Raw genomic sequence first — 26,161 nt, 5'->3', positions numbered from 1 at the left:
AATTGCGATTTATACGCTAATATACCTCTTATAGATTCCTGTAATGCGATAAGAAAGAAAATATGTTTTTTTCTTTCTTTTTTTATAAATAGTTTTGAGAAATGCATTGCTCTTTGGACTTAATATCTGTCATTTAATTTGTATATATATTTTTTTAAGGAACGAAGAAATATTTTCTTGTAATTTCATGTTTGAAAAATTGCTTGATCTTTTGACAGAAGAAGAAAATGTAAAATGCTTAAAATAAAAAAGCATAAGACAATGTTGAATTTCATATCCCAACGGGAAGACTCACATGTTTGATTATGTATCAAACAACTGTGTTCGCCCTAGATATTGCTTAAATTCCAATACAACAGGCAATTTAAATTAAATAAAATCTGATGAATTTAAAATTTCAATATGCTTAGCGCTTCCCAGTACTTTCAGTACTTTGATTGTTCTACTGTCTCCTTTGAGGATGTCGTGCATGCATTGCACGTTTTACAACTTATCTCTGTTCTCCTTGTAAGATAACAGTATTTAGCCCTTTGACCTCGCCTACCACAGTTATGGCACTTAAAAAGGGAACCTTGTTTGATCGGAACTTGGTATCGAACTTGTTGTCTACTGGTCTCTTTGCGTTCTGACAAAGTGGCTATTTTGTTCACAAGGTTTTGCAGTGACGACCGAAGTTCATCTCGTAATTGTCTCAAATCTTCCTGTACCTTTGTATCAGCTTCCGATTGTCCCTCTAATTCACTATGTGCTGTTCTGGCAAAACTAACATCATGTCTTCTCTGGCGTTCAGCTCTTCAAAAAGCTTCAATCTCCACGGCCAGCCGAACTGCGTCATTTAAAGATTTGGTCAGTGACTGCTGAATTCTAAGACGCATATCAAAGTCCGTTTAGGCGTCGATGAACTGAGGCCTGTTCAGCAGTGCGAACGTTCGCGAGCGCTCGTCAAAATTACTATTGGAGGTATAAGTAATTTTAGCGAGCGCTCGCGAACGTTTGCTTTACTGAACAGGCCTCTGGTCTTTAACAATCATCTCTGTAACCTCACGTGGTGCCGTCGGGTACGCTAAATGTGCTAGTCGTCGTATACTTTCCCCTAATTCTGGCAGTGTCTCCTTTGGCAACTGATGTTTTTCCTTTAACATGGCTCGATATAGTTCCGTCTTTAGTCGGTGCAAATCTAGCCTCTAACGCTTCACACAAATCTCTATATGCACAAGCATTATCTGTTTTCAAATTCACAAGAACTGTCTGTGCTTGGCCTCTTAATGATGCTGCCAGGTACAAGTCCTTTTGTCTATCATTCCACAGGTTGATGCTACTGCAGGCCTCGAAATGAACTTTGTAATCAATCCAGGACCCGTACCATCAAATGTCGCAGGCTTCATCACAGTTTTACCAAATGTGTTAGTGCTAAGATAATAACCACTGTTTTCATTCACTGGTAACGCTGCACCTAATGGTGTACTTGGTACAGTCGGCATAGGTTCTCTGTCCTTTGCAAGACTCCATGTAACACTTGTGGGTGTTGACATTGAGCTTACACCTAACGTACTCCAGTGTACATGCGGCATTGAAATTCGAGATGTTTATGCTGATTTACCCAGTGACACTCCTGAGTACGCCGACTTTGGTGTGGTGTAAACATCGCCTCTGTCCCAAATATCTTTGGTTCCAGAAACATGGAAATCATAAGCTTGGGGTTATGTTTTTCATATCCACCCATAGCTCCTTTCACATTACTTGCTCTAGTGGTGGGGTTTATGTCAACTTTACCCATCAACTCATCTATACTGTCGTCATCAGTCTTTTGCCTCAAGTCTACACCGGAATCAGTAACTAGAGGGCCTAGTAACATTAAATGAGCTTGGCGTAGACTTTAACTTTTCTAACGTTTCTCTAAATTGTCGTCGTCTAACGTCAATTTTTCAAGATCTTCCCAAAGTTCTGATTCTCGTTCATTATTCATGTTTAATTTCTATATACCAAGTAACCAAAAAAAAAAAAAAAATACTTGGTACTCAACTATATTAAATCTTACTGTGGTGCACTTACCTAACACAGTGCACACAGAACTCTGTACCTGGTAGCTGAACCAAGTACTAGTAACTGATCTGCATTCACGAGAACCCGGTGACAGAACACAGTTCACACCAATAAATAAACTTGAATCAGCAGATTTTAGCAATTAAATATACCCTGTATCCCTTTACCAGCTGCCTGTAAACTAAGGGTCCGTTTTCCAGGGATACGGAGTCTTAATATTATCGAAATATATATGAACTTTTCCTCTGGCTCTATCTGAGCCTATAATTCATACTGGGAACTAAAATTATTTACAATAATGATTATTATTTTCAGGGGACACTTGTCCCTTTTTTTAAACAGCGGGATACAATTAGAGGTTCTTTGTAACCAAGAACTACCTGTATGATTGGGCTCCCTGCACCTGGTTCTGAAACCAAGTTCTTATTGTAATGAGTACTCGGTACCTCACCCTTATTCAGGATTACTATACCTTGCACTTCACTACAATTTCTTGGCTTACCATTTACCGGCGCTCTGTACCCTAGCCTTAATTTTATTTCACTGTTTTAATTCTTCTGTTCTAAGATTACCTATTATCTTCTTTTCAACTTTACACTTCTTCTGCGGGTTTCTGAAAAGGTCGACACTGTATGTACAGCTGTTTATATAGCCAAGGGCTATACCATTCAAACAGGGGTGTGGAGGCTCCTGGACTGTTCAATTATTCTAGGTCACACCAACGTTTAAATGGTATAGGCCCATTGTCTTATTAAATATTTATTACACTACCCACACCTCTGTATACTTGCGTCCCACATGTTCATTGGTTACGTTTTTTTAGACAATATAAAAGATCAACAAAACGAGGTTAAGAATTCCTTTCTTATACCTAGTTAAACAATTATTCAAGTATTTACAACAATAGACTTATGTACATGTGCATTGTTTCTTTTCATAAGTACTTCACCATAATTAGTCATTTCAAATGTCTTCCTCAACTCTCTCCACACATTCACCATCCTTTTGGTACTTCCTCACAACTCTAACTGTTCTCTGGTGGCGACTTCTGTCCGTCTGAGTGCTCACATCCAACCTAATAACATGTTCTTTACAGCAGGGGAAGTGATGTAAAACCATGGGCGCCTCATGATCCTTACCACCATCTACCAGGGTTGAACCTTTGTCTTCACATTGGTCAGGCACCTTGTCTACAAGTTCGTCTGCCTTGCGCTTGACTACAGGGAGACTGGGCGAAGTTTTCTTCCTGATGGTTTTACCAACTTTAAGGCCTGTCTCATAAATAAGGTCAGCTGGATCTTCTTGCCAGTCAGAATCATTATCATGGCCATCTACAACTACCGACTTGGAGTTCAATGGTACATTGCTTTCTCCATCTTGCAAACCAGTAGTTGAGTGTAATCTTTTCTGTTGTCTTATTATAAGGGAACGCTTAGCAAATGCCTTGTCGCACTTGTCACATTCGAATCTTCGTTTATTCGTGTCCGTAGATGCATGAAATTGCTTAGGACATATCTTTCTATTCCTTGGTGGAATCGTTCTTGTCTCTTTCACACAGACTCTGAAACACCCTAGGTAAACGTCACTCAAGGTGGAGCTCATGGTCAATTCCTCCAACATACATTTTATCCGAAGAAACGTCTATGGAGCATTTAAAGTATTTTAGAAAATCTAAACCAAGGATGCTGTCATTGCCAAAATCTGCTACCACTGCCTCAAAAGTGAACTCATGATTTCCCAACAATAAGTCGAATGTGCACTTACCTTGCACTTGTAATAGTGTTCCATCGGCAAGTATTACTAGTATTTTCTTTGTTACAGGAATCAGATTGATAGTTTCAGTGTTAAGCATGGTCTCAAATACTTTATTTGACAAAATCGTCAGTGTAGCCCTGGTATCCACTAACAATGTACAAGGCACCTTATTAACACTAGCCGTTATAAATAAACCAGACTGAACATCAACTCTTGTTTGAGTGACTGAACTTGTATTAGACTTCCTATTCTTAGGCTTAGCCTCGTTTGCCTCTTTTTAAGCGCTAAGCGCAGCGCAAAGCACTTTCTGTCACCGTAAATCTACTTCCGTTCGTGATCCAGCGCCACTAAGCAAGTTAGATAACTCCTCTGGTTTTTCTAAAAATATGCAACTGGAAATCCCCGACTCTCTTTCGGCTATTAAAGTGTAGTACTGAGTTACGTGCAGTTCTAATAATAAGAGTTAATTAGTAGGTAAAGATATGCATGTGCATTGTATGAAAACCCACTGTTAGTAGGTAAGGGCTGTTCTTATCATGCTTATCTCTATATTGTATTTCATTTTAAATCGTGTCGGCATTCATCACATGTGTACCATGTAGCTAACAATTGCTGCATCTATGACGCAAATACTGAATTAAAAATGGTGTATTAAATGTCATGTACAATGTAGTGATCAATATTAATGTAGTGATCAAATAAGTAGATATTTTTAAAACTGAGATTTTATTTTGAAAAGTATTTAAAACTCGAACTGGAATTGAGTCACTTTGTAGAAAATTTCGCATAAAATTAATTAACTATGTGCTTACATATGTACATTCTATATAACGTATGTCCATATAAACAATTATTTCTTCTTCTACTCGTAGAACCTAATTTCAACCAATGCAACTAAAACAAGTCTTCCTGTTATCACCCTTGCACCCTGCAGAGAGCTATCAATGAAGTTGATTTTCGCATCCAAGTATCAATTAATAACAGACGGGAATACATTCAAGGACTGTCTACACTTTGTGTTATACTCTATACTTGTAATATGGGTAGGAAATATGATGTAAATAATTCGCAATGAAGGGCAGTTTGCGGCTGTAGGTATATAATGTAGGGCACGTGGTGGCTGTGTTTTCAACGAATCCCCTCAAATAGAAAAACTAATTTCTTAAACACATTTATATATATGAAAGATACTGAAAGTTATTGGGACAAACAAAGTAGTTGTTAGAATAATGTGCTTTAAAATTGTGTGTACAGTGCGCAAAATACGGAGAAAAATGCAAAAACTATAATTAAACTTTCTTAGCATTGGACAGGAATGGTGCCGATGAAATTGTAAGCAATAGTGTACACGGTGATACTTGTATTAGGAAACTAGGAATAAATAGTTTAATTCTGTAAAGATGTGTCTACAACATCAGAGGTAGGATCGGGTGCCATTCAAAACAAAATGTTTCATATAGTCTAATTTTTATTTATCTTTATTCAAATACTGGACGCTCGTAGCGATTGTGTAAATACCTTACACACTCATACCTTACACACTCCATTGATGTATTTCTTGTAAAATTCTTTCTAGAAAATCGTAAATTTATACATCGCTTTTGAATATGTATAAAAAGAGATATACTAAAATTAATTTAGTAAGAATACTTGTATTCGATATTTTTGAGTTGTTTATTCATAACTGTAATGAATAATAATATATCAATAATGAATTTTTCATCGACGCAATAAACAAATAACATCTTTATTTTCCAAGTGCAATTTCTCAAATTAAAGTACAGTCACCAACAGCCAATCTCCAATTTGCAACACTCGTAAACAGGCAATGAATTTAATTATTATTAAAAATTATTACCAGAACATTTTAGTTGTCGTTGTTGCATATCAATGAAAGGAATTTCAGCGGCATTTTCAAGTGTTCAAAATAATTTAGAAATACACAGACATGTTCATTTTCCAGCAAATTTATGGCTACATTTATGAAAACTCGTCGACCATCCCCCTTTCAATAAATTGCGATTTATACGCTAATATACCTCTTATAGATTCCTGTAATGCGATAGAGAAAGAAAATATGTTTTTTTCTTTCTTTTTTTATAAATAGTTTTGAGAAATGCATTGCTCTTTGGACTTAATATCTGTCATTTAATTTGTATATATATTTTTTTAAGGAACGAAGAAATATTTTCTTGTAATTTCATGTTTGAAAAATTGATTGATCTTTTGACAGAAGAAGAAAATGTAAAATGCTTAAAATAAAAAAGCATAAGACAATGTTGAATTTCATATCCCAACGGGAAGACTCACATGTTTGATTATGTATCAAACAACTGTGTTCGCCCTAGATATTGCTTAAATTCCAATACAACAGGCAATTTAAATTAAATAAAATCTGATGAATTTAAAATTTCAATATGCTTAGCGCTTCCCAGTACTTTCAGTACTTTGATTGTTCTACTGTCTCCTTTGAGGATGTCGTGCATGCATTGCACGTTTTACAACTTATCTCTGTTCTCCTTGTAAGATAACAGTATTTAGCCCTTTGACCTCGCCTACCACAGTTATGGCACTTAAAAAGGGAACCTTGTTTGATCGGAACTTGGTATCGAACTTGTTGTCTACTGGTCTCTTTGCGTTCTGACAAAGTGGCTATTTTGTTCACAAGGTTTTGCAGTGACGACCGAAGTTCATCTCGTAATTGTCTCAAATCTTCCTGTACCTTTGTATCAGCTTCCGATTGTCCCTCTAATTCACTATGTGCTGTTCTGGCAAAACTAACATCATGTCTTCTCTGGCGTTCAGCTCTTCAAAAAGCTTCAATCTCCACGGCCAGCCGAACTGCGTCATTTAAAGATTTGGTCAGTGACTGCTGAATTCTAAGACGCATATCAAAGTCCGTTTAGGCGTCGATGAACTGAGGCCTGTTCAGCAGTGCGAACGTTCGCGAGCGCTCGTCAAAATTACTATTGGAGGTATAAGTAATTTTAGCGAGCGCTCGCGAACGTTTGCTTTACTGAACAGGCCTCTGGTCTTTAACAATCATCTCTGTAACCTCACGTGGTGCCGTCGGGTACGCTAAATGTGCTAGTCGTCGTATACTTTCCCCTAATTCTGGCAGTGTCTCCTTTGGCAACTGATGTTTTTCCTTTAACATGGCTCGATATAGTTCCGTCTTTAGTCGGTGCAAATCTAGCCTCTAACGCTTCACACAAATCTCTATATGCACAAGCATTATCTGTTTTCAAATTCACAAGAACTGTCTGTGCTTGGCCTCTTAATGATGCTGCCAGGTACAAGTCCTTTTGTCTATCATTCCACAGGTTGATGCTACTGCAGGCCTCGAAATGAACTTTGTAATCAATCCAGGACCCGTACCATCAAATGTCGCAGGCTTCATCACAGTTTTACCAAATGTGTTAGTGCTAAGATAATAACCACTGTTTTCATTCACTGGTAACGCTGCACCTAATGGTGTACTTGGTACAGTCGGCATAGGTTCTCTGTCCTTTGCAAGACTCCATGTAACACTTGTGGGTGTTGACATTGAGCTTACACCTAACGTACTCCAGTGTACATGCGGCATTGAAATTCGAGATGTTTATGCTGATTTACCCAGTGACACTCCTGAGTACGCCGACTTTGGTGTGGTGTAAACATCGCCTCTGTCCCAAATATCTTTGGTTCCAGAAACATGGAAATCATAAGCTTGGGGTTATGTTTTTCATATCCACCCATAGCTCCTTTCACATTACTTGCTCTAGTGGTGGGGTTTATGTCAACTTTACCCATCAACTCATCTATACTGTCGTCATCAGTCTTTTGCCTCAAGTCTACACCGGAATCAGTAACTAGAGAGGGCCTAGTAACATTAAATGAGCTTGGCGTAGACTTTAACTTTTCTAACGTTTCTCTAAATTGTCGTCGTCTAACGTCAATTTTTCAAGATCTTCCCAAAGTTCTGATTCTCGTTCATTATTCATGTTTAATTTCTATATACCAAGTAACCAAAAAAAAAAAAATACTTGGTACTCAACTATATTAAATCTTACTGTGGTGCACTTACCTAACACAGTGCACACAGAACTCTGTACCTGGTAGCTGAACCAAGTACTAGTAACTGATCTGCATTCACGAGAACCCGGTGACAGAACACAGTTCACACCAATAAATAAACTTGAATCAGCAGATTTTAGCAATTAAATATACCCTGTATCCCTTTACCAGCTGCCTGTAAACTAAGGGTCCGTTTTCCAGGGATACGGAGTCTTAATATTATTGAAATATATATGAACTTTTCCTCTGGCTCTATCTGAGCCTATAATTCATACTGGGAACTAAAATTATTTACAATAATGATTATTATTTTCAGGGGACACTTGTCCCTTTTTTTAAACAGCGGGATACAATTAGAGGTTCTTTGTAACCAAGAACTACCTGTATGATTGGGCTCCCTGCACCTGGTTCTGAAACCAAGTTCTTATTGTAATGAGTACTCGGTACCTCACCCTTATTCAGGATTACTATACCTTGCACTTCACTACAATTTCTTGGCTTACCATTTACCGGCGCTCTGTACCCTAGCCTTAATTTTATTTCACTGTTTTAATTCTTCTGTTCTAAGATTACCTATTATCTTCTTTTCAACTTTTTACTTCTTCTGCGGGTTTCTGAAAAAGTACACACTGCCTCTGCAGCCGTTTATATAGCCAAGGGCTATACCATTCAAACAGGGGTGAACAGGCTCCTGAACTGTTCCATTATTCTAGGTCACACCAACGTTTGAATGGTATATAGGCCCATTGCCTTATTCATTACTTATTACACTACATGTACACCTAAACCTATCAGTAAACTTAAAGGTATTCATCGGAATATTCGCAGAATCTCATCTGAATGCCAAGAAATGCAATTTACCGTATAACTCATATGAGAATGGAGGGGGTCAGTTTTGCACGAAGACGAAGTACCCATAGTTTATTTATTTAGATAATATTTTGTCGCCATTTTAAAATCTTTAAACTTTAGTGAATGGTCAATTGTAGGCTGTGTCTTTCGTTGCAAACCCAGTGGCCTCCATTCTACAAAGCATACAGAATGTACATCTATGAACAGCCTAAGTCGCTCCACCAACTACCAGAAGATAGACTGTAGTCCTGATAATATGATTTACATAGCTCAACAAAACATGAGATACGCAGGAGGTATAGTCAATCCGTTTTCAACTAACAAAATTGAATGCCAAAAGCATGGAGACCCAACGGAATGTTTTCGTTCAATTCCTGCTGATTTTGATGTAGATTTTACCTCATATTTCAATATATCTCAAAAGTGTAATGGCATGAGGATGTGCATCCTTACTTTTAGCGACTACTACAATTCAGTAAGAAAATTTCTGGATTCATGTGAACTCGGGGGAAGGTACGATTTTGAACAAGTTCGCAATATGGCAAACTATGAATGTTTAGCAAGTAAGAGAAGTTCCAATTATGAATTTTTCCTCTTATTTTTTTTTTAAATATAAAGGTGATACTAGTACTTAATTCAAAGAAAATTTTTATTTAAAGCTGAAACTGTTTTTCACGTCAGAAGCAATATCACAGTCATTAGACAAGGGACTGTATATCTAACAGTGAGTACAAACACAGGGTGTCATGTCACAGGAAAGATTAACGCATCACGAATCTTGGAGCAGACCCACGTAGAACTAAGGATCAGTCATGACAGCAACCAGATATGCACAGGTAACCCTGCTTCTTGGACACAACAAAGTTGTTACAAGCTCGTTTTGAAGTAGGTTTTCATTACTACAGTATTTCCAAGAACTCGAATTTTTGTTCATATGTCATACAGTGTTAGCAATGTTTTGTTAATTAATACCCCCACCCCCAGCTAAACTAAGATTTTTCTGATTCTCTCTATTGTCACGGTTTTCTATTTCGCGTATTTTCCCCAAATGAAGCACACTTTTGGATTTCCATCACTGGCAAATGCATAAAAGCAGTAATACAGATGTAAATTGAGTATTTGTATAGTACAATTTTTTTTTATCAAAACAAAATTTGCTATTAATATTCTTGATCATGACACTATATGCGATTGTATTTTTGGTGCGATATCAGAATCAAGTAAAACAGTATTGATTTATTTTTATTTTCTATTTGAATTACAGTTTATGCTTACCAAGAAAGTACTATTATTAAGCAGATAATGTATTGCTAAGGGGACCCGATGTTTTCGCCCCCCCCCTTCCCCCCTCTCTAGTTATATGGAATCTGTAATCATCTTGATTTGAACATATTTAGGTCTAATTGCAATAAATACATTCAATAGGGTTAGACATAAGTTCTAAGCACTAGTATCTCAGTCTGACTACAAATTTCCATCTTCCTTCTCTTGTTATTTTCATTATTGAATATTTTACCTACATTGTAAATGAGCAGCATACGTATTTCAGGACTATACTTATTGGTTACTTTTCAATCTCGTTTTCGTTACGCAGAATATTATCCCTGAGGATGATGTACTTGTATATACATATAGATCTATTTTCAGCATCCTCAGTACTAAGTTCGTGTTACAAACATTTGGTTGATATGCAGTTATATAATCAACCCAAAGTGTTGATAAAAAAGTTTTCTTTCATTAGTTTCATAATCGACTTGATTACACATAGGGTTGACTTGAAACATTGAATAGAGCTACACATAGGGTCGACTTGAAACATTGGATAGAGCTTTCTTTTCTGAATCATGCTTGTTTAGTGTGTGGGAAGACGCAGTTTTCCCTCGATCATGCTGTAAAAATCCTGCTTTTAATAGTCTTCTACTCACATTATGCAGGGTTTTTTTTCTCAGTGTGTATGTTCATTCAGTAGTTCCTATATCAAACTTGATAAAGAAGTAACCCAAATTAAATTAAAATAGATCTTTTTAGTTGATGGTTTGAACGATTCAATACCGTATAAGTAGATTTTTTTAACGAGGATTTAATTTTGGCATTATTAGCGAGGGTGCCGAGATCGCTAAAATTGAAAATCGCTAAAAATTAATTGTGTTTTATTTGTAATAGCTTCTTTGATGTGCATTTTAAAATCACTAAAATAACATCTCGCTAAAAAAAAAATTACCAGTTTTTAAGGACAAATCGCTGAATTTGCGTCTCGCTAAAATTTCCACTTATCCGGCAATAAATTTTCCTAAATCAAACTAGGTAACGAAGTAAACCAAATGAACATAAAACTGACCTTTTTAAAAGATTTCTTAAATCTAAAAGAGAATAATATTCTATTATCAAATCCCACCTCTAAAATTTCACGGGGGCCTATGTTTATGCCTTGTTCACGATTATTAAATGTATATTATTTATAACTTTTATGAGACCGATCACTGCTTGTTAACCCCCCGGTTTTTTTTTAATTATTTCTGGACCAAAAGTTGTAGAAAAATGCATAAATACAAAAGAAAGAAGCGATAAACCAATAAAAAAAAAACAAGATCCAAATACTGTGTAATATCATATTGTTTGTAAATTGCTTAAAATATGTAGCAATTCTTTTAAAAATGAAAACTGAATACAATAGACCTTATTATTATTGTATCAGAATGGAGTGGGGCATTTTATTACAATAAGGAATTTTCCTGCATAAAAGGACTAGATGATGTTTTAATTTACGTGGATGTCAAGAAAACCAATGCATCAACAAGTCTATGGATTGAAATAAAAGGTAGTTAGAAAGAAATGTGCCTGGCATATGTTACATCTATATCTATTAAAATTCACTATATTTATGAGTTTTAAATGTTGTATCTATATATATATAAATCAAATATATAAGCTGTGTTCATATCCAGGGGATCATCTGCAAATAGACTGTAGAGAAGAATATTTTTCTGACATGCCTTTGGTGCCAGAGGAATCTAGCAGGAATCTCGTCTTTATTCTTGGAGGAGTGGGGATTGCACTGATAGCTGGAGCTATTTGTGTTTTCGTGGTCGTCAAAATGTAAGTCTTGAAAGTAAGATAAAAAATATCACAAACAAATACGATATTTTGGAGATTGCTTGAAATTGTGAAATAAACTGTGTTTCGGTAATTTCATATGAATGAAAAATATTTTAATACAAGTAATATGAAAAATATGTATTAAATTTTAATTAATAGGAAATTCTGTAGAAGACCTGATTTCAATAAACATAATATAAATGAGAAAGTCAGACCTACGAGCACATTTAATCATCAGGATGGCGTACAGAAAAATTCACGTATGAATAAAGACTCTGCAAATCAAATCAAGGGTTTTAAGTCAAATCGTGAAATCTCAAACACTGATAAGACAGAGACCTTACTTCCGGTACAGGATGGGGATTATTCCTTAATCAGGGCTCCAAATTTTGAAGAACAAAATGACAAAGTGAAAGGTGGCAACACAGTCACAACAGACACACCCTCTCAGGTGCAGGATGGGATTTATTCCTTAAGCAAAGCTTCAGATTTTGACGGAGAAAAGGACAGTGTTAAAGATGGGAAAATCGATATGACAGAAACCTCACTTCCGGTACAGGATGGGATGTATTCCTTAATCAGTGCTTCAGATTTTGGAGAAAAAAGTGACATCATGAAAGATGACAAATTTTCCGACCAAGAAAATAAAGAAAAGATAACAAAACTAAATGACAGTGGCAACCCAGATACAAATCAGATTATAGGAGAGGTGACGGGGGATGTTTATGCCTCTGTGTGTAAAAGAGACAATCTGGAAGACAGTCGAATTGCTGGTCCAAAAGGAGACATCTACACGACTGTTTCCATGCCATCAAAAACAAAATGAACTTCTTGAAATTTAATTATAAAATTATACTTTTAATCCAAATTGAATGGTATCTGTGTTTACCAATATCCATGTTTACTTGAAGGATTTATGTCCCTTTTAAAAAAGTGCAACGATCTTACATACACTAAAGGTTTACATTCAGACAAGTTCTTTTCATGTATACAAAACACTTGTACATTGCTTGGGGTCTAAAAAATGTCAATTGTGTTATATTGTAAAAATCCATTTATTGTATCGGGGTAAATGCAAAATATACAAATAGAATCTAGTTATCATGTAGTAAAGTTTTAAATTTAGAAATCTCGTATATTCACGATGAGGTTGATTCCATTTCCCTTTTTTTAAACATAAAAATACATTCTTGAGGACAAGCAAAATACTCTTTGGGAAACATTGAAATTCCGCTTATTTCATTCCATTTTTACTGATAATCAGTTCGTGTACTTCAACTTCATCAAAGTAATACTGATAATTAATTATTATTTAATCTGTTGTTTCTTAAATCATTGGTTTTTCCTCTGTAGGACTGTAAAATTTAAAATAGTGAGCATTAGACGTGTCAAAGTCACATTTTTAATTTCACGTAATCTCACGAAGTTAACGAAAACATCAGTGTTTCTAACAATTAACTTATTGAGCTGAATGTACTTCATACATGCGCATATCTTTATCATGTATCGTCTTCTTAGGCACATCAGAAAAGTAGCTCTTTTTTCTCAGGAAAAGCTCACTTCAGCCTTCAGTTGCTTGTCATGTAATATATTAAAAACCATTCTCTACTTCCTAGTACTCTCCGTTGTTTGTAAAGATGGAAGTGATTTTTATTTTACTTATTTCTTTAAGTAAGTATTAAAAGTGATACATGTATAAATATTAAGTTTGAGAGAGCAGAAATGACCATGTTTCTTGAATATCAGTAATTTTGTATAAATATTATAGGATGGGCATGTGTATGTCAAACCATGGAACTGCGGCACACAGAATGCTTATCAAGAGAGTTATTACCATATAACAAGAAACACGATGTAGCCTGTTCTTCGAGTAAAAAGATTTATATATATAACTTCACAGTTTACAAAATATGAACATGATGAAGGTCGGTCATATTACCGAAAAGATGAGGAGCAGTGCCAGAACTCGACTTCAGCAACATGTTTTCGTTCTTTTCCTTCAGAAAAGGGAACAGATTTTACATCATATTTCAAAGTATCCCAAATCTGTAATCGTAAGAGCAACTGTGTTTTGGCCAGGCGCGATTACTATAAATCTGTGGTTGAGTTCACAACACAATGTAGGTGCTGCACAGGTCGGACGAAGTTTTCCAGAATACGATTTATGTTGTATTTTGAGTGTTTTTCAGGAGGTCTAGTATTTCTTTCTTTTACGATTTATTATCGTAGAGATTTCTTAAAATATGTTTTCACTGATAATTTAGCTTTCTTTTCAAACAAGAGTCAAGTTAATTGCATTATGTTTTAATGTTTATATCGAGATACCGGGTAAGTAAATCAACATGTTCTTTTTAAGTGAAATTGAGAAAAAAGGAAAATGCTTTTGATGAATTCTATCTTCCAGCTCAATATAATGTAGATAATATTAGGAATTTAACGGAAAACCAGGAGGGTTCCTTATATCTAGAGGCAAGAAAATCTAATAAATGCAGCATAAATGGGTACATTGAATCAGCCAGAATCTTGGAGCAGGCCCACATAAGACTGACCATCATGAATGACTTGAAACGCTGTAATGAGTCATCCGGTAAATTTTACAACTAACGCACATAATTGCTACTAATAATTTTAATGTAAAACGTTAAGTAAGAGTGAAAGATATACAAGTATGTCTTAATGCATATTGCGGTTTTAATTACATCAAATTTATATCATTTTCAGATTTATTTACCTGATGTACTTCAGAAAATGTAAAACTTTGGAAGTGACGATGTTTCTTAAAAATACCTCAAATCGAACCATTATAAATTTTATATATTCAGTACAGACATCTAGTTTTTTTTTAGTTTAATAACTCGAGACAAATATTTGATAAGCCTTATCTTTCTGGAAGATTTTAAAGAACCTTGTTTTACTAACATTTCAGAACTTGAAAATTTCAACTACAACAGGGAATTACCTTGTGTTAAAGGATTGACAAGCGTTATTCTTGATATTGAGACTTCCGCAGACCAACGTGTAGCTTCTAAAATACTATGGACGTAATTTAAAGGCTTGTAATCGCAATAATCATGTTATAGTTTCAAAATTTTCAAACCTAAACTTTTAAAATTTAAAAAAAATATTTTATTCACTTATAGGACGCTCCCTGCAGTTGATCTGTGGTGACAGCATAGAGGCCGTACAACTGGAGTCTGAACATTTAGAGACGGAGGAGTCGGCGGAGCCCCTCTCTATTCCCGTTATAGTGGGACCCCTGGCAGGTGCCCTCCTGGTGGTGGTTGTTATAATGATAGTCATCTTCAAAAGGTAGTAGCTCCGATTCTGTCAAAGTTCACAGACAAAACAAAGCATTCCTATAAATAAAACAACAACAAACATACAAAAACAACCACAAAAACAAACATACAACAACAAAAATAAAATGAAACGAAACACTACAAAAGGTAAATAAAAAATCATGTAAATGAAATCATAATTCTTCGTCTAAAAAATTAAAGTTCATGTGTATTTTTTGATAGAAAAAAATCTCGGATTTTCTCGAAAACCAAAGAAAAACAGAATGAGTTCGTAACACCCACAGTTCTGGAACATGATGCGGTTTATCATAATGAAACCAATGTACCCGAAATCACAGAAGGACTCTATGCATGGACCAAAATTCTCCTGCTACTTTTCAATACAATCTCAAATCCTCAATTCACTACTCAAGCGTTGAGGCCATCCTCAACAGAGGAAATTCTCAAATCACCACCACCAACATAGTTGAGTATGTACTCTGTTGAATATGAATTTTTAGGTTCTCAACTCTACTGAGTACATACTCAGTCAATTTTTTTCAATGATGTAAGCGGTCTCACGAAATATACGAAGTACACAAAATTTGATGAAATGTTTGTTACGTAATAAACAGGTATTGCCGTCTGCTTTGTTTGTTTGTTTTATTCACAAACATGGAGCTTGTCGAAGTAAAATTCCCGACAGAACAAAATAATCCTAAGAAAAGGGGCACCAATTGGACTTCAGAGGAGGAGATCCTCCTAATAGAAGAGGTTTTGAAGTATGAAGAGACCCTCTTCGGTAAAATGAAGGGTTCGGGGGTGAAGGGTAAACATGGCAAATTGAAAGAATCTACGTGGAAATCCATCGCAGAAACCCTTAACTTGTAAGTTCTGTTGTTGCATATTCAATCAAAACATTTAATTTTCCTACACTTAAAAATTATTATAGCTTATTAAGTTTTTACTTAACTTTTCCTTTCCAACTCGCTGTAACGCGGACCTGTTGTAAATAAAGTTTAGTAGTTATCTCCCTTCAATCTTTACATGGGTAACTATTCATTTCGACCCAATACTGTTTGGAACGTGACGGTTTGACATCCATTGATGTGCAGTTGTATATTAGATCTAAAGTTAAAAAAATACGATGCGTTTTTTTTTTTAAGAAAACGTTTTAATCGCAGAAGATTAACGGACAAGAATGAAAACATTTCACATTTGATTTTGTATATAAGAATTTTCTATCCATTTCATTATGAATTTATAAATTCTTATAATAGCTTATACAAAGAATTTTTAAATTGCTGTAATGAATTCAACAATTTTTAGAAACGGATTAAATTCGTTATAAGGATTAAATTCATTGAAATTGATATAATTAATTAACAATTCATTTAACAATAATTTAATTTTGTTTGCATTCTAGTCTCTCATTGGTTGATTTCCAAAAAGGAACGGAAATTATTTTTCAATAATCTGGTTTGGTATGGGGACACACCCCCTTGACAACCAGCCAGCTGAATCATCTGTATCCATGTAATCCCCTCATTTCCAGTCCTTCGGATTCATGAAAAATTCCAGATTTAATAAATGTACCTTTAACTTCAAACAGTTGCTCGATCTTACCTCATGTAAACAAGCATCATGGCTGCTAGATCTATGTATCAGTTTTTACCTCCCCTTGCTTCCCATCACTTCCGTTACTACGGTTGTATTATTGCGCGGTAAATTTGAACTAATAAAAACAACACAATTTTACATCCCCAGTTTTTAATTATTTTAAAATTAAATTATAAGGAATGACTGGCCATATTATCGAGATAATATGGTTTGGGTCAGTTTACGCTTTTTTATAATCCGCTTCGCGGATTATAAAGCGTAAACTGACCCAAACCATATTATACTCGAATAAAATTCTTTATACTGGCAATTTTTAAAACGGATTAATTCGTTATAAGGATTAAATTCATTGTTGATATCAATTCATTTAACAATAATTTATAACACATCAAATTATACAATATACTCACCAAGTATTCGTTACATCGGATTCAGTGATATTTTTTGATACGTCCTAATTGGCGATCTCAATAAACTTATGACTAAAAGTAATAGTTATCCATAGTTTTCTCATACGATTGTCTGACCAGGCCCCCCCCCCGCCGAGTTTGCCAGTTATGTTCTGTGGTCTTAAATTAGGTGTTAACAGGTTAAAGCATTTTCTGAAGTATTCTTTATACATTCATATACTATTAATTATTATTGTATACAGAAAGAGAATATCGCTTTGAACACCAAAGTCGCTATTAAATGTCATCGTTTCCTTATTCTTCTGATTTTTTTTTCGATGGCTTACTTTTCTAAATACTCTCGGGCGGTTGATATTCAAAATGATGGTGTTGTAGAAGCTACAAAAATGACAGAGACAACGACACAGTAAAGAAGAAATTTAACAACATCAAACAAAGAGGTATCAATTTTTTTTTTTAATTTAGTCGTTTAATTCTTGTAGGTTTCATTTAGACTTTTGATGATTATTTTAAATTTGTTTTGATGATTTCCATTTGTTTTTTGTCAGTACAAAACTTCATCTAAACGTTTATTGTTATCATTGTTGTTATCATTTTGGTTCAAGTTTATGCAAAACGGAAACGGTTTCGTATCATCGTTTCTGAAATTTGGGGAGGGGTAGTCAGAGAGAGAGAAGGGAGAGAAAGAGAGAGAGAAAAAAAAGGAATATCCAAACTCGAAAATCCTATTTGGGAGAGCGTAAGGGGGGGGGGGACCTAACTTTTATTGCTCAATTAATTTCTATAGTATAACGTTATGTCTGGAAAAAGGGACCCCCCCCCCCGGCTGTGATACGTGCTGAGAAATACAGTTTACTGTTATATACATGAAAGGTAATACCATGGTCACAATTTTTATAAAGTTGTTGTTTTCGTTAAAGTAATAAATTGGAATGGGACATTGTTGCATGAATGAGGCAAATTACATTTTTTCTGGATGAATGAAAATGTACGAAAAATCGTTGGGCTCATTTTCGTAGGTTAAAAAATATTTTTTCACGTTATAACGAGATTTACAATTGCAAGAAAACTTATAATTATTGCTTGTGATGGTCCAAGATAAAGATAGTCTTTAATCTTCATTGTATTGAATAAACTAGATCACAAACAAGAAAGAGGAGACTTATGCAAATTTCTTGGTTAAACAGCAAAAGTTTCCCGTTATAACACGAAAGTTTCGCTCTAACGTTAAAGTTACAAGTTTATTCGCGAATTCTTTTAACCTACGAAAATGAGCAAAATGGGCTTTCGTAACTGATTTGTCTTATCTATGCCTGCTCAATAAATGCAGATTTCTAAAGAAATATTTAAAATAAATTAAGAGGACATGTATTGACCCAGGTAAAGAAAAGATTGACATGTTGAGAAGGCCAAAGACAGGCGGTGGTCCGGCGCCTTCTTCCCTAACAGCTTCCGAGGACGCTTTGATGCAGGCCTTTGAAGGGCGACCACAGATATGCGGACTGCCGGATGGAATAGACACAGACGCAACTGATGGTACAAACAAAAATAAGATGAAGCTTTCTATTTCAAATTTTGCTCAACCTTCTTATTTCACAAAAATTTAAAATTCTGTGTATAAATTTAACAGAAATTGACAATGGCACGGCTTCTGTCTGTACATCTTCTGCCGCCTGCACATCTTCTGCCGCCTGTACATCTTCTGTCTGTACATCTTCTGCCATCTCTGAGTCTGCTACCCCCAAGACTGCAGCCACTGGCCATCAAGTCTCTTCTAAAAAGCCAAAGAGAAAAGGAATCAAGGATGCGTATGAAGAAGAAGATTTGGAGAATATGAAACTGGATAATAAAAAAATTAAGCTCCAAATTGAGAAATTGATAATTGAAAAGCAGAAACTACAGGCAGAAAAGGAGTTCATTGAAATTAAGAAGGCGTTTTTGGTCCGTCAGTTCGAGGAGCGATATCCAAATTCGATTATTTATACAAGTAATTCAAGTCTGGGTAATGAATTGTAACATTAATTGTTTCAATTACGAGTGTAATTTTCTTGGAAAATTTAAATGTACATGACTGTATTTAAGAAAAAAATTACATGAAACCTATAATACTGGTAAAAATAAATACTAATACATATAACGTTAACATTTATCTGTTACATTATTGCCAAAAGCTATTTTTAAGGCATAACAACATTTAATGCTGTGTTGTGAAATCTTATATCTTATCTGGCGAAGGGTACCTGAAAATGTGAAACGAAATAACGAAACGAAATCAAGGCCTAACGAATAGAAATAAAAACGAAACCTACCGAAAGCAAACCAAACTATCAGAATTACAAGCACTTCGGGTATGGACCCCCCTTTCCATGTAACTTGGTCATCTATATAACTGTTTAAAAAAAATTAATTATATTGTTATAAAAAAAAAGAGAGAATGTTTAAATTGTACATTTATGTATGTTGAAATGCCCCTCGGGGCCCTTAATTGGTAAATAAAATATCTTGTATCTTGTATACATGTACATGTAGACGAATAAGGACTGAAAATGAGAGTAAGACATAAAAATTAGAAAATACTACATATACTGAAATATTATGCATGCATAGTATGCTCGCACATATTTGCAGCTCTCAGCAGTTCCTTCGTGTAAATATATACATCACTACTAGGGAAACATTTTGACAGTTTTGTTTCGTTTCGTTGTGATTCCGTTTCGCTTCGGCAGATTTCGTTTCGCTTCAGTTCGTTTCGTTTCTATTTCGTTTCGCACAGGTACCCCTTTGCGAGTTTTGTATAGGTAATAAAATATCTTACTTAAGTGAAATACGTATCCACTATGTGATTGCGCATGTTTAATCCATCACCAACTACATGTAATGCATTGTCGTTTCCACCAAGCAGTTGAACTTCATCTTGTCTACAATCCACGATATCACCCCTGTCTATTCCAATGTTGTGCAATATTGCACAAGCAACGATGTACCTCGTAGCTTGACGTGGGTCTGTCCTGATATAGAATGAATTACAAATTATTTCTCCAATTAACGGTTGTTGATTTATTCTTTGTCCCGACTGACAAAATGAAATAATTGAATGCAAAATACTGACTAAGTTCAACGATCTCTTTTAAACAATTTTTTTAAATTATTCTTTTTTTTTTAAATTTTCAAATGCCAAATACCTTAATACCCCTTGTAGGCACGAAAATCTGCGCTTCAAAATTCCAAACGTTTGTTCCTCTAGTACCCTTGTTTTACAAAGTGATGCATTGAATCTCTGTTGTGGGACAGTAGAAGGATTCAGAAACGGTGTCATGAGATACCTTTTACACGGATAACCAGAATCTCCGAGTAGAAATCCGTTACATTCACCTATTAAGATGTAATACAGAATTACACTCTAAAAAATGCAAATAATTTGTTGGTTTTGTGTTTTTGAAATGATAGGAAAGTGATTGCAAAACAAGTACTGCACCATTCTCAAATTTCTGACACAATGCAGATTCGCGCCATATTCGGCTGTCGTGAACGCTGCCAGGCCATTTCGCACAAATACTTGTAATTCTGAAGTTGGCATCGCAAACAGCCTTTAAAAAATTTAATATAAAACGAAACATAATTATACAAGGACAATATTGAGGCTGCTTGATTTTTAAAATGTGTGTTAATTAATCGACAACATCAACATGCACAGAATTGATGGGACAACCTCCAGTGTTTTACAGTAATAAGATTAATGAAGCGACTTTGAACCCCCCCCCCACTTCTTTTTATTTAACAAGTAGGATTTTGGACAATTTTTTTCTTGAATGATTAATTCTCACTCTAAAAAAAGTCTTAAATCCGTGCACATTTTTTTAAACATCGCAAAAAATATACCTGTACGTTCAACGAATGGAAACCTTTACGATTGACATAATCAGGTTCGTTGTCATTAGGGGCAATAATTCCAATAAATGTGCCATCAACACACCCTAAAACGTTTGGAAATCCTATAAGAAAAGATCAAATTAAATCAAAGCATGCATGATAAGTCTAACTCATTTTTTTCGGATTTAAAAAAAAATAAATAAAAAGGTAGGCCTATATTTTTTCTTATGACACATGAATAAAACTACATAAACCGTAACCGTTTGTGTAGTTCTATAAGTATCTCTTACATGTTGAATGTTTTCAAACCATAAAAGCCAGTGCCGTCCATATGAAAAAAAAAACTTTTTTAAAGTTATTTGAGTAGATATATTTCTTATTATTTGAAATGTCATGCAATCTAAAGAGTACGAACACATAACAGGCACCTAAGCCTTTGAGGTAGTAAACTTGTACGAGTTGTCTGTTCATTGGAGTTGTCTTTCTTTGAAAAACAAAACCGAAAGTACAATGCAGACGAAAAATGAAAAGGACATTGATAATTTGATTTCATTGGGAAGATGCGGGGTTTTTTTACCTGCTATTTTCAAAAATTGTTGTTTTGTTTCTCTGGCACGGTTACCCTTGGGGAAGGTGATACAATCTGCCAGCAAATGAACTATAGCATCACAGACTGATCGACAACATCTTCCAGTAGTTGTTTCAGACACTCCAATGCTGTCCCCGACCAGTCTGTGAAACGCCCCCGTTGCTAGGAACCTCAGGCAGGTGAGAATCTGCAGGATTGGAGGTAAGGCGCTGTTCTTCGTCGTATTATGCATAATTGCTGGACTGATTTTGTCCAAAATATATAGGATAGTTGGAGTTCTAAACCTATACCTATCAAAAATCTCATCCTCAGAATATATCTCTAATGGATTCATTCGGTCTCGTATTACTCTTTTTGAAATTCTACGAATACGTCGCATTTGTCGCCTGCGGCGCCGTTTATGTCGTCTGTGAGCAGCCATTTGTATTGCTTGAGTATTTACATGAGAAAGGTCAAGATCTACCTCAAATAATTTGAGTACGTAATCAAATTTTTGACTTGAATATGTACTCAAATATTTGGTGGCGGTGACTTGAGGCTGAGATTATGGGTTTGAGCATTTTGTCAGAGTTGAGCCTGAGTTTTATACTCAACTACTTTTGGTGGCGGCGGGGCCGGGAGAAAATAACAGAAAAAGGCGAGTCTGTTCATACATCAAACCCAGTCATAGGAGAGGTGACGGGGGATGTTTATGCCTCTGTGTGTAAAAGAGACAATCTGGAAGACAGTCGAATTACTGGTCCAAAAGGAGACATCTACACGACTGTTTCCATACCATCAAAAACAAAATGAAAGTTGTTTTTTTAAGTTATATGCGAAATCATTCCGGATAAGATTGGAAATAGAAATTCATTAACACATGTATTTGTAAACTAGGTCAGGAAGATCATTTTTTAAGATTGCAAGCCAACTGTGTAAAGTAGGTTATATCCGCAAGTGTGACAATACTTAAATAGATAAAAAACTGTGATAAATTAATAAGTCGATTCAGTTTAAGGATTTAAAATTATAAGTTACTTTTGCATATTTTTAAAACTTTTTGATGTGGTATGAGTTGGTATTAGTTCAGAATAAATTTCTCAAGCTTGCTTAAAACAAACCTCCATTTAATTTAAAATCAGCCTATCAATAGTATGAAATTAGTAGATTTACTAATAATTACCTGAGGATATTCTACGGTAAGCATTGATGAGAAGAAAAAACTTGTCTAAATGAATATGATATACCTTTTAAGGAATAGGTACCGGTAGTATGTATTTTAAAGTATGTTTTAAAATGCAATGCAAAGCGAACTAGTGCTAATTGTAACGGGGACCGTTACAGATGTTCCCCAAACGCTCCCCAACTCCCTTTTGGTGCCATATTCCCTGTAAGCTTCATTAAATAAGACAAACTCGATGCATTTGAGACTTTAACAACGTTTACCCAGAAGTGTACAAAGTTCATTCAAATTTTAGCATTGTACGCGTGCGCATGTGAATGCATGTGCGTAATGACCATATCATCTTGTCTACACAATCTATATATTTAAATATACTAAATATTAAAGTATTTAATCCAAACGTATTAAAAAGATACGCTCATTCAAGTTTTTTTTTGATTTTGCTCATTTCACATGCACGCACGTGCATACATGAGCATGGTGACCATATCTTCTTGTAGATGTCCGTTACATCTATCTATGTTCTAAATCTCACCCCGTTTGGTTGAAAACCAAGGGAGTTATAGCTGTTAAAGTTTCAGCCAATCAGATTGCAGCGCACGTACATGCACGTGTATGCATGTGCATGGTGACCATGTTTTCTTGTAGTAGTCCAGTATATCTATCTATGTTCCAAATCCCATCCTGTTTGGTTGAAAATCAAGGGAGTTATAGCTATTTAAAGTTTAAGCCAATCAGATTGCAGCGCACGTGCATGCACGTGTTTTCACGATAATTGCTATATATCATGTTGTAGGATATACTAATGCATGGCAATTTTCAAAATTTCAAAGGATTTTGTCAAAAAACAAGAAAGATATTGAGACTTTAGTTTCAGCCAATCAGAACAAAGCGCACGTGCATGCGCGTGAGATCTTGCTATTTTGACCATGTCATATTGTCTATGCTTCTAATATATCCTTATACCATAAGTTTCAAAGCATTTCATCAAAAATTTTAAAAGTTACGCCTATATCAATTAAATCGGTCATTTCACATGTTGCACGTGCACGCTCTTGCAAGCACGTGCGCGCAAAATGACCTTCGTTCCGCAAATCTACATAACATGTCTACTGACCCTAAAAATATTTCACCTTAGTCGGATGTATAGTTTACGAGATCATTCCCGGACAAAAAAGTACCCAGGAAGAAGAAGAAAAATAATAATAATAATAATAATAAGAAACAGAGTAAAAACAATATGTTCCCCAACTTCGTTTGGGGAACATAATTACATGTATGTAAAACATTCATCATGAACCGAACATGTTTTCCTAGTCCGAGGCATCTTACGTTTTCGGGGAGGGGGGTCTAGCAATTTTGATATTTTACGTGCCACATTTTCATGCATGGCACATAAAATATCAAAATCGTGAAAAAAGGCTGGAAATTTCCGATGATTGGGAATCGTGTTTTCTTTAATACTATTCTCTGCAAAAATTTGAAAATTTTCAATTAAAATTTGCATATGACAATTTGTCATATACAAATAATTTTAATTGAAAAATTCAAATATTTGTAGAGGACAATACTCTGAGAATCACCACTAAGTGAGTGGGGTCCCGATGAAATGATTTACATGGTTAATAGTATAGTCAAGACCTGTGATACTCAGTATGGAAGTATCAAACCCATGCAGAAGAAGATACTCAAAGTATAAGAGTATACTAGTTAAATCAGTCCCTGTTGATTCTGAGGAGGAGTTTACAGCATATTTCAAAGCTTCCAAGAAAGGCAGTCGTGAGAGCGTGTGATCCCTGACATTCAAACTATTCTACGAATTGGTAACGATGCTTTTAAAAGCTATATATGGTGGATCTGTGCTAAAAAATAAAAATTCTAGATTAAGTGTAAATTTATATGAGATTTACTATTTACGTTCAAATTAAAATTTTCGCCGATTTTGAACCTGAATATCCCCACGTTTCTGTATTTAAATTGAAATGTGTTTGATACTAGAAATAAATTGGTTATTGTTTTAATCTTGGATATAAATTCATGAAATGCGATTGATAACAATTGTGTAATTTACAGGAAGGTCCTATCTTTTTATAAAGCAACAAAACAAATAGAAAGTTCTTTCTAATTTTAGTTGGTCTGAACTTATAAAAAAAAATACACCATATATAACTTTAACCCTATTCCGTTCTAAATTTTTCCAATCATCCTAATAAGTACATATTTTGGCTCACATGAGCCTATGTTATCTGATGAGTTTTCTAAAATTAAAACTTTATCCGTTGTTTGTTGTTGTCGTAAACATTTCTCATTTTCATATCCTTCAGGCTTCCTCAAACCACTGGGCCTCTTTCATCCAAACTTGACAGAGAGTATTCATAGATAAAGGGGATTCAAATTTGTTCAAAAGAAGGGTCATATACCATCTTGAAAGGGGAAATCATTGAGAAAGAGTATATATTTGCTGAGACCATTTAAAAATCTTTTCAACAGGCAGTGGGCTCAATAAAAGATAAAACTTATGTGAAAGCCTCCTGATATAAAGTAGATTCAATTTTGTTAATAATGATCCCTGAGGGTAGGGTGGGGCCAAAATTAGCGATCAAAATTTTAGAAAAACATGGGAAAAATCTTTAATCCTCTCAAGAAAATTAACTGATATTAATTACATGAAAGCATCCTTGGCTAGTTTAGATTCAAATTTGTTCAAGTTTAGAGTTAACTCACTTTTGGATGATTTCTTTTAAGCTGACAGACCCGCGGGAGGCAATTTCAGTTTACTAGTACTAGAGTATTTTTTTATATATACAATCAAACTTTTTATATGAAAAGTCCAACCAAGCAAAAATTCCTTGACAAGAACAAAAAAAAAATCATCCCTCAGTTCCGAAGGCTTTTTTACTTCATTGATAAGGCAAATTCTTGTATCTCTTTTCACATGTATATTATAATTTATTTTGAGTTTATCTACATATACATATGTAATTGTTATTGAACTATATATCAAATACCTTATTTTGATTAATAATTAACACGTGATTCTGTATATAATTGACATTTATTACACTTTATCTGACAAATTTTTCGGGTTTTCTTCAAACTTTTTTTTCTGTCCTTGCATCAAAATTATGGGTTTTTTTTAACCAAATGGATTTTTCAGCACCTTAAAACGAATTAAATACACTGAGTTAAGATAAAAATTACTCATAAAGATAAATCATTTTATCCACAAGCAAAATAAAAAAGTAAATATTGGGGTTAAGGTCAATGAGCGTAAATTTTACCTTAAAATAGTCAACACCAAAGAAGAAGAGCTTTCTAGGGCCAAACAGACCATCATCATCATCATCATCCTTGTTAATGTCTTCAGTAGCATTGGCTTCCTTCAGAAGCTGGGGGAAGTGTAGAATTGTTATTTTATACACATGTATGA

General features: G+C 34.8%; 5 protein-coding genes across 7 annotated transcripts; 3 read left to right on the top strand and 2 right to left on the bottom strand.

The window, feature by feature from the left end:
- Positions 1-3,006: 3,006 nt before the first annotated feature.
- On the bottom strand, positions 3,007-3,645 carry LOC134271478 (uncharacterized). The gene has a single exon (XM_062753672.1). It carries the CDS (start codon positions 3,643-3,645, stop codon positions 3,007-3,009), a length of 639 nt encoding a protein of 212 aa, XP_062609656.1.
- Positions 3,646-8,843: 5,198 nt separating this feature from the next.
- On the top strand, positions 8,844-12,865 carry LOC134271475 (uncharacterized). Of its 3 annotated transcripts, none has more exons than XM_062753667.1 (5): positions 8,844-9,269; positions 9,366-9,542; positions 11,402-11,524; positions 11,652-11,802; positions 11,974-12,865. In XM_062753667.1, the coding sequence occupies exons 1-5, from the start codon at positions 8,906-8,908 to the stop codon at positions 12,626-12,628; spliced, it is 1,470 nt and encodes a 489-aa protein (XP_062609651.1). In that variant the 5' UTR covers positions 8,844-8,905; the 3' UTR covers positions 12,629-12,865. The 3 variants fall into 3 exon arrangements, with proteins under 3 accessions (XP_062609651.1, XP_062609650.1, XP_062609652.1); XM_062753666.1 differs by having other exon boundaries at positions 11,962-12,865; XM_062753668.1 differs by lacking the exon at positions 11,402-11,524 and having other exon boundaries at positions 11,962-12,865.
- A 397-nt stretch (positions 12,866-13,262) lies between these two features.
- LOC134271477 (uncharacterized) lies at positions 13,263-15,567 on the top strand. Its single transcript, XM_062753671.1, has 3 exons — positions 13,263-13,473; positions 14,943-15,111; positions 15,324-15,567. The coding sequence occupies exons 1-3, from the start codon at positions 13,440-13,442 to the stop codon at positions 15,565-15,567; spliced, it is 447 nt and encodes a 148-aa protein (XP_062609655.1). The 5' UTR covers positions 13,263-13,439.
- Positions 15,568-15,755: 188 nt separating this feature from the next.
- On the top strand, positions 15,756-19,143 carry LOC134271474 (uncharacterized). The gene is made up of 4 exons (XM_062753665.1): positions 15,756-15,967; positions 17,486-17,550; positions 18,491-18,646; positions 18,741-19,143. The coding sequence occupies exons 1-4, from the start codon at positions 15,756-15,758 to the stop codon at positions 19,124-19,126; spliced, it is 819 nt and encodes a 272-aa protein (XP_062609649.1). The 3' UTR covers positions 19,127-19,143.
- Positions 18,660-21,990, bottom strand: LOC134271476 (putative nuclease HARBI1). Its single transcript, XM_062753670.1, has 6 exons — positions 21,558-21,990; positions 20,990-21,102; positions 20,586-20,697; positions 20,293-20,482; positions 19,926-20,118; positions 18,660-18,884 (listed from the first exon to the last, which is right to left on the bottom strand). Exons 1-5 carry the CDS (start codon positions 21,988-21,990, stop codon positions 19,926-19,928), a joined length of 1,041 nt encoding a protein of 346 aa, XP_062609654.1. The 3' UTR covers positions 18,660-18,884.
- Between the last annotated feature and the right edge of the window lie 4,171 nt (positions 21,991-26,161).

Source organism: Saccostrea cucullata, unplaced genomic scaffold (genome assembly GCF_032062105.1).
Source record: "Saccostrea cucullata isolate Sc308-1 unplaced genomic scaffold, CSIRO_AGI_Scuc_v1 ctg9077, whole genome shotgun sequence".
Lineage (NCBI taxonomy): Eukaryota > Metazoa > Mollusca > Bivalvia > Ostreida > Ostreidae > Saccostrea > Saccostrea cuccullata.
Note: the sequence above shows the minus strand (reverse complement) of the source record. Positions and strands in the feature narration are given on the sequence as shown.